This window comes from Mobula hypostoma, chromosome 5 (assembly GCF_963921235.1).
Source record: "Mobula hypostoma chromosome 5, sMobHyp1.1, whole genome shotgun sequence".
Taxonomy (NCBI): Eukaryota; Metazoa; Chordata; class Chondrichthyes; order Myliobatiformes; family Myliobatidae; genus Mobula; species Mobula hypostoma.
Window position 1 is genome coordinate 118,009,855 of NC_086101.1, and position 13,194 is coordinate 118,023,048.

At 47.6% G+C, this 13,194-nt stretch overlaps 1 protein-coding gene across 1 annotated transcript in view; it reads left to right on the forward strand.

Annotated features, from left to right (window-relative positions):
* Positions 1-12,481, forward strand: part of LOC134346962 (neuronal tyrosine-phosphorylated phosphoinositide-3-kinase adapter 1) — a 47,877-nt gene extending 35,396 nt beyond the window's left edge. The window contains exons 5-7 of the mRNA XM_063048866.1: positions 1,350-1,511; positions 3,867-3,976; positions 7,430-12,481. Coding sequence (XP_062904936.1) covers positions 1,350-1,511; positions 3,867-3,976; positions 7,430-7,663 — 506 coding nt within the window. The 3' untranslated portion in view covers positions 7,664-12,481. The remainder of the gene's footprint in view (positions 1-1,349; positions 1,512-3,866; positions 3,977-7,429) is intronic.
* Positions 12,482-13,194: the final 713 nt, after the last annotated feature.

Genomic DNA, 13,194 nt, shown 5'->3' on the forward strand with positions numbered 1-13,194 from the left:
TGTCCCCCTCCACCCAACTACCACAAAGTGTTGCAGTACACAAGGAACCCATTGGTCCCCTTGGAAGAGCTTTCCAACAAGTCACACTCACCCCACCCATCATTTTTTCTTTACTGTGTCACAGGTGTGATATATAAATGTTGTTTCTGTCAGATCGCCAGCAGGTTGTAAGAGTGGGCTCCCTCACCTCCAACCCTCTGACTCTCAATACAGGAGCCCCTCAGGGCTGCGTACTGAGTCCCCTCCTTTACTGCCTGTATACCCATGACTGCATCACCACCCACAGCTCCAATCTGCTAATTAAATTTGCCAACAACACTTCATTGATTGGCCTTATCTCAAACAACAACGAGGTGGTCTACAGGGAAGAAGTCATCTCTCTGACACCGTGGTGTCAAGTAAACAACCTCTCCCTCAATGTCGCAAAAACCAAGGAGCTGGTTGTGGATTACAGGAGGAATGGAGACATCAATGAATCTGGGGTTGAGAGGGTAAACAGCTTCAAGTTCCTCAGCATCCACATCACCGGGGACCTCACGTGGTCTGTGCACATCAGCTGTGTGGTGAAAAAGGCACAACAGCACCTCTTTCACCTCAGACGGTTGAGGAAGTTTGGTATGGGCCCCCCCCCCCCCAAATCCTAAGAACTTTCTACAGGGGCACAATTGAGAGCATCCTGACTGGCTGTATCACTGCCTGGTATGGGGATTGTACCTCCCTTAATCGCAGGACTCTGCAGAGAGTGGTGTGGACAGCCCAGCGCATCTGTAGTTATGAACTTCCCATGATTCAGGACATTTACAAGGTGTGTAAAAAGGGCCCGTAGGATCATTGGGGACCCAAGCCATCCCAACCACAATCTATTCCAGCTGCTACCATCCTGGAAGTGGTACCGCAGCATAAAAGCCAGGCCCAACAAGTTCTGGGACAGCTTCTTCCACCAGGCCATCAGACCGATGAACTCACGCTGAGTGTACTCTGTATTACATTGACTGTTCTATTTATTATAAATTGTTATAAATTAATACGATTGCACATTTAGATGGAGATGTAACGTAAAGATTTTTACTCCTCATGTATCTGAAGGACGTAAGAAATAAAGTCAATTCAGTTCATTGTTAGTTAGGATTGGCCCATGGTGGTGGTGAATGTTAGTGGAGGTATGGCCCTTGGTAGAGGTGTAAGACCACACCTTATTATAGTTGTTAGTGGTGCAACTGTGCTGGCTCAGCCCCAACATCTTAATTGTTGTAGTAACAACCCCAGGTATTGGCAATTGGTATTGTTAGTGTGTTAAGACCACCCTTTTCTCACCCGTCTAACTCCGCTCCCTCCTGCTTTACCCACAGGTGGCCCTCGAAGCCGGGGTGGAGCCGAAGAACCCCTGGCCAAGGAAGAGAAGCCCGCGGCCATCCCGGTGAAATCTCAGGGACTGGAGGACTCAGCCGTCAGAGCTCCCTCGCGATCAGGAGTACACCAACCCTGCCCGCTGGTGTGCCAGTGGAGTGCAGGTAATACCTCAGGGTCCACCCCTAGGGAGGGGTGGGTGGGTGGAGGGGAGGCCGTTCCCCAGTTGGCTCAAGGTTCCTGTCGCAATGAGGGCAGTCTGATTCACCCCTCCCTGTTCACTCTTCAGCTCATCTACTCTCTGACACTACCTCTTAACCAGGCATTATTGCAGGCTTAGAACCACCTACAGATCCTTTCATCCATCCCATCATCAGCCACCCACTTACGCCAAGCCCATTCCACTCTGATCACATTCCCATCAAACAATCCAGATTTTACCCCTCACCCACACTCTAGGGGGCAATTTACCCACCATCCCCACCCATCACTGGGATATCAGAGGGAACTGGAGCACCTGGGGGGAACAGGGGGCAATGATCAGGCCCTTCGGCCCACAATACCTGTGCCAAACACAGTGCCAATTTAACCCAAATTTCCTCTACCCATACCTAATCCATAGCCCTCCATTCCCTGGACCACAATCATATCTGCTTCCACCACCAACACTAGCAGCACATTCCACGCACCCACCATTCTCTGTGCAAAAGAAAAACAACTTACCCCACTTATCTCCTTTGAACTCCCCCCCCCCACCTTAAATGCACATCCTCTAGTGACATATCTACCTGGGGAAAGTGATTCGGACTGTCCACCTCAGGGGTTCTCAAACTTTTTTTATGCCATGGACTAATACCAGTAAGTGAGGGGTCTGTGAAACCCCTGGTCTACCCTATCTCTTTCTCTCACACTTTTATAAACTTCTGTCAGGGCGCTATTGACTTGATTCTGATATCCCTCTGTGCACCAGCGCCCTACCATAAGTTCAATGTTCATTTATCATCAAAGTATATATACTTTTTCCAGCCTTGAGTTTCATCTCCTTACAGACAGCCACAAAACAAAGAAACCAAATAGAACCATTTTTTAAAAAAGACCATTAAACACCCGATGTCAAGTCAATTGTCATTTAACTATATATGTGTGTACCACCAAATGAGCAATGTTCCTCTGGACCAGGATGTAAAGCACTGTAGTATACATAACACATAATAACTTAGGAAAGTAAGAATTAAATCTACAGATGAATTACATGTAGATAAACAAAGTAAAGTGCTTAAATTAAATAATGTAGCGTACAGTACAAATTATCCAGTGACCCTCAGGTACGATGTGGCAGGGGGATCAGAAGCCTAATGACTGTTTCTCACCTTGACCGCTCTTGTTTTTATGCATCAGAGCCTCCTTCTTGCCTGATGGTGAAATGTCAAAGATGGATGGGTGGGATCCTTGATAATACTAAGGAACCCTGCATGTGCAGCGCTCCTGATAAATGTCCCTGATGGATGGTAGGGAGACCATCTCCACACAGCTGATGAATCCAAAGGAATAGCAGAGATCAATACAGTTTGGCACCAGCAAGGTTGCAGTAGTTACCAGTCAGTGTTGAAATCCATGTAGTACTGCCTTAAGGACTCCAGCTCTGGAGTTTTCCCTCTAGATTTATTCCCGAAGCCTTCCCCATGAGTGGATATGACTGAAAAGCAGTGGGAGTTTGAGATCAGAGTTTGTTCTTCTGGACGAGCTGCCAACCACAGCTGACGAGCCCCATCTGCCGGAAGCGACTGGTTTTAAGGCACCAGTAACCCACCTTTGCCCTTTCTCCTGTCAGTAGAAACGATTCCGCCGGGCTTAGCTAAGCCACATGTGAAGGCCAGGAGCTGGACATAGTTGTCCGAGGCTATTTGAGACACACAGCGTTGAGAGCATTTAATAGGTAATGGAAGCTTATCCACACTACCACCCCCAGCTATAAAAACCTTACAGAGCCACCCTATTTCATGTGGTTTGACATCATCTGAGGGATCTACATAAATGCTTTGTTTCGTTTTTGTTTGTTGTATGTTGGCTACAGTTTGTTCTGTTGAGTATTGTGGGCATGTTATGTTGGCACCGGAATATGTGCGGTGACACTTGTCGGCTGCCCGCAGCATATTCTTGGGTTGTGTTGATTGGTAACACAAACATCGCATTTCACTGAAAGTTTCAATGTACACACGATAAATTAATCTAATCTAAATGCATATTGTTGCTGTGATGAGCCATGATCAAGGAAACAATATTGAATTAATCTTTGGCTGAGACCTGATGGGCTGAAGGGCCTCATGTCTGTGATAGGGCCATGGCCTCAGACCAGATGAACAGATTGTCCACTCTTGGCCCTGATACTATTGTCATGGCACATTCCATTTCCCTGCAAGCCAAAGCTAGGAAGAACTGTTATTCATTTACCCAAAAATCTACAAAGTCCTCAGTGTCAAAATCTCCAGTAATCTGTTCTCCTCCCTCTTCCCCTCCAGACTCTGCTCTCAACCAGCGACTTGGCCGCTCTGCTTCCACGTCAGGAGTCCAACACTCTCTGGCTCAACTCCAGCGACAGTGCAGCCAGCTGAGGGAAAGCCCTACCCAGGTATGTGCTCGGGTGGTGGGGATAGGAGGGTAACGGAGGGAGCAGAGAGATCGTGGCAAAGCCAGAGAAGAACTGAAAGATTGTAAGTCAGGGCACAGGCGGCGAGAGACTGAGTCGGAGTGCGAGAGCAGCATAATGTACAGGTGCAACAAGAATGTATTTTGAGGTCCAAGTCTATCTGAGGTACAGAAGGATCTTGAGATCCAAGTTCATAGTTCTCTAGAAGTGGTCACGGTAATAGATGGGGTGGTTAAGAAGGTATATGGCTTGCTTGCCTTCATTGGTCAGGGCAGAAGAGTCCAGAAGTCATGTTGCAGTTGTATAAAATTTTGACTCGTCTGCACTTGCAGTTCTGCTCACCTCATTACAGGAAGGATGTGGAAGCTTTGGAGAGGCTGTACAAGATGTTCACCAGGATGCTACTCGGATTCAAAACAGAGGTGGTTATAAGGAGAGATTGGACAAACTGACTAGAACATCAGATACTGAGAGGAGACCTGATTTGATTTTTTTCCATGGAGTTTGACGATGACAGGAAGCCTGTGCGGGAGAATGTGTAAAGTGGAAAAGCCATTGCACTGGGGCAGTTCCACTCTCTCCACCTCAGAATTTCATGTCCAGTGGTATGAAGAAGCATCACAAACTGGGGTCTTCCCTGGGTTACGGTGGATGACCTTGACGTGTTCTGTGCCTTGCCCTTTGCTCTCTACAAAGCTATGCAGAACCACCTTCCCAGCCATTGCATCTCAGGAGACCTGATGTTAATTTATAAGGTTATGAGAGGAATCAATAAACACCCAGTATCTTTTTCCCAGGGTTAATATGTCTAATACCACACAGTCCTTGTAGAGGGACAAAGCGGAAAGAGTGAGCAAGTTCAAGTTCCTGGGTGTCAGTAGCTCTGAGGATCTATCCTGAAACCAACATATCGATGCAGCTGTAAAGAAGGGACGACAGTGGCTATATTTCATTAGGAGTTTGAGAAGATTTGGAACGTCACTAAAAACTCTTGCAAATTTCTACAGCTGTACCATGGAGAGCATTCTACCTGGCTGCATCACCATCTCGTATGGGCTGGGGGGCTACCGCACAGGATCGAAATAAGCTGCGGAGAGTTGTAAGATCAGCCAACTCAGTCGTTAGCATTAGCCTCTGTAGTATCCAGGTCACCTTCAAGGAGCGGTGCCTCAGAAAGGCGGCATCCATCATTAAGGACCTCCATCACATAGGACATGTCCTCTTCTCATTGCTATCATCAGCAAGGAGGTATAGGAGCTTGAAGACACACACTCAACAATCCAGGAACAGCTTGTTCCCTCTGCTGTCCGATTTCTGAATGGACATTGAACCCATGAGCACTACCTCACTACTTCTTTTATTTCCTTTTTTTTTGCACTACTTATTTAATTTAACGATTTTATATATTGTAAATCAGTTTTCTTGTTCTCTATATTATCATGTACGGCATTGTACTGCTGCCACAAAGTTAACAAATTTCACAAATATGCTGGTGATACTAAACTTGATTCTGATTCTAATACTAGAGGACATGCATTTGCGGTGAGAGGTAAGCCCAAAGGAGGTGTGGGAGAGCAAGTTTCTTTTTAAGAGTAGTGGGCATCTGGAAACCACTGCCAGCAGTGGTGGTGGAGGCAGTAATGATAGAACATTGTGGGCTGAAGCCCATGTTCCTGTGCCACTGAGGGAGAGAGGAAAAAACACAGTCTGAGGTCATGTTGGTTTTTTTTTCTCAGGTGATTCAATAACCTGGGGGAGATGGGGAAGGAGCTGTAGTTGAATCTTGAGGTATAGGTCTTCAGGCTTGTGTAACTGATGGCAGCATTTAGAAGAGGGCACGGCGCAGATGGTGGGGCTCCCCGATGATATATGTTGCCTTCCTGAGACATTGCCAGTTGTAGACATCCTCTGGGAGAGAGAGCTGTACCAAGGGATGGACTGAGCTGATCCACCACCCACTGTAGTCTCTTGGCTTCCTGTGCAGTGCAGTTTCTGTACCAGGCTGTGATGCACCCAGTAAGAGTTCTTACCACTATAGAGTTTTGTCAGAATCTTCAGTGGCAATCTCTTCAAACTTCAATGAAAGTAAAAATGCTGGAGTGCCTTCTCAAGTTTCTCAACTCATCAATATCAAATCAATGAATTAATTGCAGTGTACAGCATGGCAAAAGACCTTTGGCCCAACTCTTCCATGCTGACCACAACTCCCCTCCAAGCTAGTCCCACCTGCCCATGTTTGGCCTGTATCCCTCGAAACAAGGGGTTCCCAACCTGCAGCCTGTGGACCCTTTGCTTAATGGTATTGGTCCATGGCATAAAAAAAAATTGGGAACCCCTGTCGTTAAACCTTTCCTACCCATATACCTGTCCAAATACCTTTTAAATGTCTCAAACCCTTCCTTTGGCAGTTCCTTCTAGGTGAAGGGGTTGTCCCTTAGATTCCTGGTTAAGCTCAGCACTCTCACATTAAACCTATGCCCTCCACCACCACCAGTTCTTGATTCCCCAAACCTGTGGAGAAAGACTGCACACTCACCCTATCTCTGTGCTTTGTGGTCTTATAAACCTTTCTAAGATAACCATAAGATAAAGGAGCAGAATTAGGTAATTTGGCCCATTGAGTCTGCTCCGCCATTCCATCATGGCTGATCCATTTCCCCTCTCAGCTCTAATCTCCTGTCTTCTCCCCGTATCCCTTCATGCCCTGACCAATCAAGAATGCATCAACTTCCCCTTTAAACATAACTAATGAGTTTACCTCCACAGCCGCCTGTGGCAATGAATTCCACAGATTCAGCACTCTCTGGTGAAAGGAATTCCTCCTCATCTCCATTCTAAATGAACGTGCCTCTATTCTGACTCTGTGCCCTCTGGTCTTAGACTCCCCACCATAGGAAAGATCCTCTCCACACCCACTCTGTCGAGGACTTTCAATATTCAATAGATTTCAATGAGATCTCCTCTCATTCTTCTGAATTCCAGTGAGTACAGGACCAGAGCTATCAAATGCTCCTCATATGGTGACCCTTACTTCACCCCTCATTCTCCTACGTTCCAATGAAAGAGTCCCAACCTGTCCCACCTAGTCACCTGAGTCATAGCAACTTCCTCATAAATCTTCTGTTTGCCCTTACCAGCTTAATGGCATCCTTCCTTCAGTTGGGTCATGCCTGAAGACAAATATACAGTCAGTAATCAAAGATTTTTTTAAATGGCAATCCACTGGAAATCTGAAATTTAAGAAAACAGGAGCTGTGTGAAACAGCACCACACCAATGGGTCTTATTGGATCTGGTTCTGTTGACCCAAAACTGAATGTGACTTATACAGCTGGAGTATATAGCATTCCAACTGCTGAACTCAGTGACTGAGGAAGGCCAGTATACCTAAACGGCTCTTTCACCATGAATTGAATGCACCCTTTTCTCCCATCAGGGTTTCCAGCAGCCACAGGGGCCAAGGGAGAAAGACGGGAAGCTTCTGGAAGTTATTGAGCGGAAGCGCTGCCTCTGCAAGGAGATCAAAGCCCGTCGGGGTCCTGACCGGAGCCTCTGTAAGCAGGACAGTATGCCCATCCTTCCCAGCTGGAAGAAGGGCATGGATACACGGAAAGCCGGGACACCGCCCTGTCAACGGCAGCACACCGTCCTCTGGGATACAGCCATCTGATGTTGCCCAGTTCCCCGAGTCACCAGGAGAACACGAGGGGCCATGGTTTCCCCGGGCAACCCACAACATTTGAACTCCATGGGCCTGGAGTTGCGTCGAATTCACCCAGGCAGACACTCCACCCCAGCCCCCAAAACTCACACCCCTCCCCAAACCCTTCACCATCCTTCATCCTCCATGCAACAAGGATCAGATGGAGTGGGGGGAAGGTGTTTGTGTAGGGGTGGGGGGTGCGGTGGGTGTGCGAGACGTGGAACAAAGCCTATGGCATTCCAGATCAAGGTCATGAACCCTGCATCACAAGATGCGGAGTGATCCAATCATCAACGGAGAACAATAAGTTGCCTTAGAAGCAAGAGTTCATGGAGGAGAAGGTTTAGGAGATATTTATTGATGTTAATGCATTGCTTCTCTCTTGGGATAGAGCATGCCAAACCTGGGGTGTTTTGAAGAGTGTCCTGGGTTAGGTTGCCTCTGTCGTTCCATCAAACCCAACACACAGCTGACTGACCCTCCCCCCCCACGCCCCCCCCCCCGGTCCAATCCACAAAATCCAAGGGAAACATTTCAGTTTCAATCCAGCTCACTGTCTGGGTAACTTGTGCCAACCAAGCTGGAAATCCTACAATGTACTCAGGTGCCAACTGTTATTTCATTGTGCCAAGCCCTCTGCCCATTGAGAGAGGCTGAACTGAGGAAAGACCAGTAGACATGGGGCTTCGACTTCCGAGGGCGTAGGAGCAAGGCTGTCTGAGACCAGGCTCAGCAGGCTGGATACAGTGAGGATGTTTCTGCTGCTCGAGGGGGGTCTAGAACAGGACCTAACAACTCAGAATAAAGGGTAACATTGAGGGGAAGGAGAAATAGCTTCACTCAGGCTGGGGAAATCTCACCTCCAGATCCCCGAGGAAGCTCCATTGCAGAGTTTGTTCAAACTACCCATCAGGGTACAGAGGGGAGACGAAGATCATGGAGGGAAAAGGTGAGCCGAGATCTTGATGGGGCAGGTAGAAATGTTCTTAGTTAGAGAAGGGCAAATCATCAAACAGAAGGGAGGTAGGAGGATGAGAGCGCGGACGGAGCAGAGGAATTTGCTGTAACATTGAGATCAAACATAATCCCCAACAAATTCTATACACACACTGAAGATCCTTGACCTAACAACCAAACTACTACCCTGGGGTGAGGTACAGGTCATCATTCCGAGAGACCAGGTGACCCAGCATTGACCGCACAGGGTGGGACAGTGTGGAGGGACCTTCACTATGCATCCGACCCTGGGAGTGTGTGATGGGACAGTGTAGAGGGAGCTTCACTCTGTGTCTGATCCCGGGAGTGTGTGATGGGACAGTGTAGAGGGAGCTTCACTCTGTGTCTGACCCTGGGAGTGTGTGATGGGACAGTGTAGAGGGAGCTTCACTCTGTGTCTGACCCTGGGAGTGTGTGATGGGACAGTGTAGAGGGAGCTTCACTCTGTGTCTGACCCTGGGAGTGTGTGATGGGACAGTGTAGAGGGAGCTTCACTCTGTGTCTGACCCTGGGAGTGTGTGATGGGACAGTGTAGAGGGAGCTTCACTCTGTGTCTGATCCCGGGAGTGTGTGATGGGACAGTGTAGAGGGAGCTTCACTCTGTCTGATCCTGGGAGTGTGTGATGGGACAGTGTAGAGGGAGCTTCACTCTGTGTCTGATCCCGGGAGTGTGTGATGGGACAGTGTAGAGGGAGTTTCACTCTGTGACTGACCCTGGGAGTGTGTGATGGGACAGTGTAGGGGGAGCTTCACTCTGTGTCTGATCCCGGGAGTGTGTGATGGGACAGTGTAGAGGGAGCTTCACTCTGTGTCTGACCCTGGGAGTGTGTGATGGGACAGTGTAGAGGGAGATTCACCCTGTGTCTGACCCTGGGAGTGTGTGATGGGACAGTGTAGAGGGAGCTTCACTCTGTGTCTGACCCTGGGAGTGTGTGATGGGACAGTGTAGAGGGAGCTTCACTCTGTGTCTGACCCTGGGAGTGTGTGATGGGACAGTGTAGAGGGAGCTCCACTTTGTGTCTGACTGCACCCCCAGTACCTCCCCCACATTATCCTGTCCTCCACAGTCCCAGGACAGAAAGAATTAGTAACTTTGTGGCCTGAATCAGCCCTCCCATCACACTGTGCCTCAGTGACAAGCAAGGTTGCTCACTTGCACAGGTAGACATTGGCAATCACACATGTATGTATACGCATATGTGCATGTACATACACCCTAACTCATTCATAAACACACTTGCAGGCAGCTCAGAGCACAGTCATATACCAACATACCACTGGACAGGCGCTGTGGCAGTTGTAACGCTATTACAACTCGTGGCATTGGAGTTAGTTAAATTTTGGTGTCCTCTGGAAGAAGTCTGTACAAGCTCACGTTGGAATGATTGGGTTTTTTCTGGGTGCTCTGGTTTCCTCCCACCATCTGAAGACCTACTAGACAGGTTATTAGGTCATTATAAGTTGTTCTGTGATTAGGTTAGGGTTGAATTGAGGGACTGCTGGGTGGCATGGCTCAAAGGACAGAAGAGCCTACTCCGTGCTGTATCTCTAAAATAAAAATAAGATGTATACACATGCACAAATATTTACAAACACTCATGCTCATTGTCGCAGATTTACACACATGCTCTCTAACACACGCACTCACAGTCAGAGACACACCAAACGCTCACACATACCCACTCACAGACTAACACAAACACACGTTTCATACAGTCACCTGATTGCAAATGTCCTCACATCTACACGCTCAATTCATATCCCACAGACACACCTACAGATACAGAGCACGAGAACAGCCATTAGCTGATTGTGCTGTGTTCCCGAGGTGCCCCCAGTGCATCACCCACTTCAGGACTGAGTGGTCTTGCACTCTGTACCATATTCAGCAACAGTGTCTGCCCTGCGCTGACCACCTTGGGCACCTCCTCCCCCCTTCCTCGCTTGACAGGTCCTCTCTTCACCCTCCATCCCAGAAACCACACACGTTGCACTGAACTAGTGATTACTTCTTACACCCAGGACCCCAAATCTTGTAATCCGGAGTAAGAATTGGACGCAGCACTTTACAAGGTGATGTTCCCCCAAACGGAGTTAGTCAGAGTAGGGGCTAAGGAAAAAGGTACCTAACCACACCTTGCCTTGGAAAAATCCCACTTGCCACCACAACTTCACATATGAGTGTCTAACAGCTATTCAACCAGGGAGGTGGGAAGCAGAATGGGCTGTGACCCTCCCCACAAGAAGGTGGCCATGGTTTTCTTTCACCTGATCACCTCACATTCTGGAGCCACCTTTCTCTAATTGAACCCCCTGACAGGATACCTTTGGCCCCTTGCAACTCCATACCCTCTCTGGGTCTCCCGGGCAAGCCCATGGGTGGGAATTGGGCTCAAACTTTCAGCTTCATCATTGTTCTTGTTCAAAATTGGAGGGAGGGTTTGCAGGAGAGATCAAACTTGAGGTCCAGGGAGGCTGGTAGGCCAAGTCAGAGGGGCAGAAGGGGATGGACCAATGGAACCGAAGTCCAAGTGCTCTCTGCTCTGTGGGCACCAGGCAGCCCACTACCATGCCCACATCAACCAAAGATACTCAGTCTTTAATATGTAAACCTGTACATATAAAAAATGTATTTACACTTCGTGAGACCAGGGGTCTCTCTCATCCAAGGCAACGGAACCTCTTTCTTGCCCATTAAGAACTTCCAGGTCCGAGGCAGAGTTCTCCCTCCCTTGTCTCGATAGTCTAGAACCAACACGTGTGGCCTCAGGAGTTGCCACGGCCTCCTACAGTCAATCAGTGGAAGTCTTGTTCCTGACTACTCTCGTCTCCACCTCAGGCTATTGTCTCTGTGCAGGCACCCAATTCCCATCCTCAGTAGGTCTTTGAAAGGCTGGGGAGAGAGGAGGTGTCAGAGAGAGAGAGAGAGGGCCAATAAAAAGAAACCAGAACTCCATGTGCCAAATTTTTGACAACTTCCGGAGCCAGGAGACTCATCGGATATCAGCATTTGAAGGCCTCTAATCGATCAGGACCATGGCCTTCGTCTCCGGCAGCATCCTGGACACAGTGCCAGGCATGTTACTCCCCCAACCCCTCAGCAACCAATCGATTTGTTTGCACTGTTTCTCAGAGATAAACTTGAGTTGGCCAACAGGTTTGGCCCAATCGGTACGCAACCCTTTTTAAAATTAGCTTAATCAGAATAGTTTAAAAGAGGAAAATTCCACCATGCTATATCTAGTAGTATTCTAAGAAGCATCTTATGTAGCTGATAATAATGAGATGATTTATTGAGTACCGTTTTAATGATTGTGGTTTCAATAAGGAAAATTGTATGTGACTAACATGTACAGTTATCCAATTATTTATTTTTAATTTATCTCTCATAAATGAAGCAAGGTCCAGGATTTTTCATTGTAATTAAGTGGATCTGTTCTGTTTTCCCATTTCTGAAGTCGAGATTTGTGCAACACACTTGCGGAGTGTATCTCGGTAGCCTGGTTTGACTGGGCTGTGTGGTCTTGCTTATGTCAACCAGGTGGGGAAAGTGAGGAGGAATTGTGTTTCCTAATTATTCAAACTTCAAAAATAAAATTCAGGATATCCCCCAGTCAGACCACGGGTCCAGGGAATCTCATCTCTGCTGTGACAGGTTTCAAGCATTGTCATGGGAAATGTGAGTGGGGGAATTCGCAAATCAACCAATTCCAACTGAACCCACACTTGTCTGCAAATGAACAATGTACATCTTACAGACCATTGTAAATAAAACATAACGTTGAAAACAAAAACCCATCTAATAAATCAGATGGAGACTTTCTCTCTTCAATTATGGATATTAGTTCATATATTTTAATGAATTTGGAGTTTTAAAATCCCTCGGTCTGTTTACCCTGTTGACAGCTGCAGCCAAAGGGAAAATGGGGTGAGTGCCCAGCCTCGAAACCGAGCCAGTCAAAGAACTCCAGCAAGGAATGCTAACCAATCCATGTGGCGTCTTTACAGACTACCATTGACCGTGTTATGTGGCATATCTTCAAGGGTGTGCATGAATTCAGATTAGGGGCCGCATTATGAACAGACAGCAGAGGCATTGCCGAAAGTTTGATCCTGACCTCCAGGTTTATGTGTGATTGTGGATTCGTAAGTACTCCCTGTGACTGCACTTATTTCCCCTGGGTGCTCTGGTTCCCTCCTACATACCAACAATGTGCTGGTTTGGGCTAATTACTACTCTCTGTAGCTTCTTGCGTTTCTGTGCATTTGAACTGTTATATCAAACCATGATGCAACCAATCAGGATACTCTCAACAGCACATCTGTAGAAGTTTGTTAGAGTGTTGAGTGGCAAACCCAGCCTCCTTAACCTTCCAAGTAAGTAAAGACGCGGGCGTGTCTTTCTTGTGGTCATATCTACATGCTTGGCCCAGGAAGGTCATCCTGAAATGTTAAAGTTGCTGACCCCCTCCACTGCAATCTCCACAATGTAGACTGGTGCA